Source organism: Pundamilia nyererei, unplaced genomic scaffold (assembly GCF_000239375.1).
Source record: "Pundamilia nyererei isolate P.nyererei 1_Seehausen unplaced genomic scaffold, PunNye1.0 scaffold01116, whole genome shotgun sequence".
In the NCBI taxonomy this organism is placed as follows: Eukaryota; Metazoa; Chordata; class Actinopteri; order Cichliformes; family Cichlidae; genus Pundamilia; species Pundamilia nyererei.
This window is the reverse complement of record NW_005188517.1, coordinates 18,623-20,336: the sequence shown is the minus strand read 5'-3', so window position 1 is coordinate 20,336 and position 1,714 is coordinate 18,623. Positions and strand designations below refer to the sequence as shown.

Sequence of the window (1,714 nt, the reverse complement as noted above, 5' to 3'; positions counted from 1 at the left end):
CAGATAGCTGCTCTGCTCTATGTTGGTACAGGGCATTGAAGATGATAACAGTGGGTGGATTATATTCTTAAACTTAGTTACAGCACTTTCAGAAAGACATCTACTGTGATGAAGTCTACTCTCCACTGCTGTGTAATCAATTATTAACCATTAATGTGTTGGGTTATTTCATTAGAGCAGTAGTATGCAGTGAGCAGTAGACTTTATATATTTTTAGTGCTGTCAGCGTTAACGCTCCGCCATCACGACTAACGCGATTAACAATTAACCCATCTGGAGCGCAGACTGAGTCAAAATCCGTGAAATGTCTCTGTCAACGCATTTCGACAGTTTGTTCAAATATTGTTTATTTTGCGTTTATTTAATGAGAGCATTAAAAATTGTAATCGTGATGACCAGTTTAAGCCGCGGTAATGCTGACGGCGTTTTTTGTTTTTGTTTTTTTGGAAACTAGTTCGTCCATGTTTGGACTTCTGTGTTGTAAATGCTCAAATCAGTCCGTGCATGATTACATTGCCCCGCCCATCAAAAGGTCTGCGCATGCGCGAATATATCGCCCGTCGGCGATTGTTGGATTAACAATTGCCAAACCCTAGTGCCTAATAATAATTGAAAAATCAGTCAACTCTGCAGGAGTTCACCAAAAAGCCACTCACACAAAGTCCTTATTTCTACTTTAATAGTTTTAATAATTTTTAACATTACTTCATTATATTCCATTGACCATTGATCATATTTGTTGAATTTGAGCATAATTGTCGTTTAATTATTTAAGTATAATTAAATGTAATTGTTTAATTTATCAGTAACCTTGGAGCAGTTTCAGATGAAATTATGGAGGCCGGTAAATTAGGCAAGGAAAAAAAACAATCCATTGAGATTTTGATGTCATCTATCAAGGGTAATTTTTAATGATTTTTTTAATATGCTGTTATCATGTTGCATTTAGCTTGTTGAGCCTCTTATTTGAGCAGAAATGTCTTTTCACCATGCAGTGGGATTAGATAAAACTCTCCTGTTATTCTGAGGAATGAGTTGAGAACTTTGTGTCAAGGATGCGGTTGTTTGTTTTGTTTTTGTTTTTTCTTTCAATTAATTTTCTGGATATCATCATATTAAAATGAATTTGTTCACAATTGATAATTAAGAAAATACTTTTAATATAATTGACAATTAACGTTATAGTCCAATAGTGCTTAAAGATTAAGTGCACTACCAGCTTGGTTGAAAAGAAAAATATAAATTTTTTTTTTTTTTTGTCTGTTGGACAATAATCTGCTGGTAAGGAGAAGTACTACCACAACACAGTGTAGAAGTGCACAGAAATTTAAGTGATGGCTGGCTCATTTGACCGAGCAAAAAGGTGTAGTGATGTTTGCTTTGAGTATTGATGGAGAAGTGTAGAGAAGGTCAGAAGGAGCTGCTGTGTGTCTCTGTGGGGGAATCATATGATAGGAGAGGGGAGCTGGGGTACTGCATGAAGAAGTATGTGAGGGTGGTGTGGGACATATATGACAACAGTGGTGAAGTTATGCGTAACAGATGGATTAAAGGTTGCGGTGGGATTACACCAACATGAGCTGTACAGTGTGAAATCAGAATCAGAATACTTTATTAATCCCGAGGGAAATTAGGGTTACAGCAGGCAGCACGCTAATGGCGCATGCGCACTTACAAAGGAACCTTCTGACCAACTTTACACAAACATCACATT

The 1,714-nt window shown here is 36.7% G+C and overlaps 1 protein-coding gene across 1 annotated transcript in view; it reads left to right on the top strand.

Annotated features, from left to right (window-relative positions):
- Positions 1–1,390: 1,390 nt before the first annotated feature.
- Positions 1,391–1,714, top strand: part of LOC102195867 (interferon-induced very large GTPase 1-like) — a gene marked incomplete at its 3' end in the record, with an annotated part of 11,590 nt that continues 11,266 nt past the window's right edge. Inside the window, exon 1 of the mRNA XM_005755256.1 lies at positions 1,391–1,535. Within this exon, the coding sequence (XP_005755313.1) occupies positions 1,391–1,535 (145 nt within the window). The remainder of the gene's footprint in view (positions 1,536–1,714) is intronic.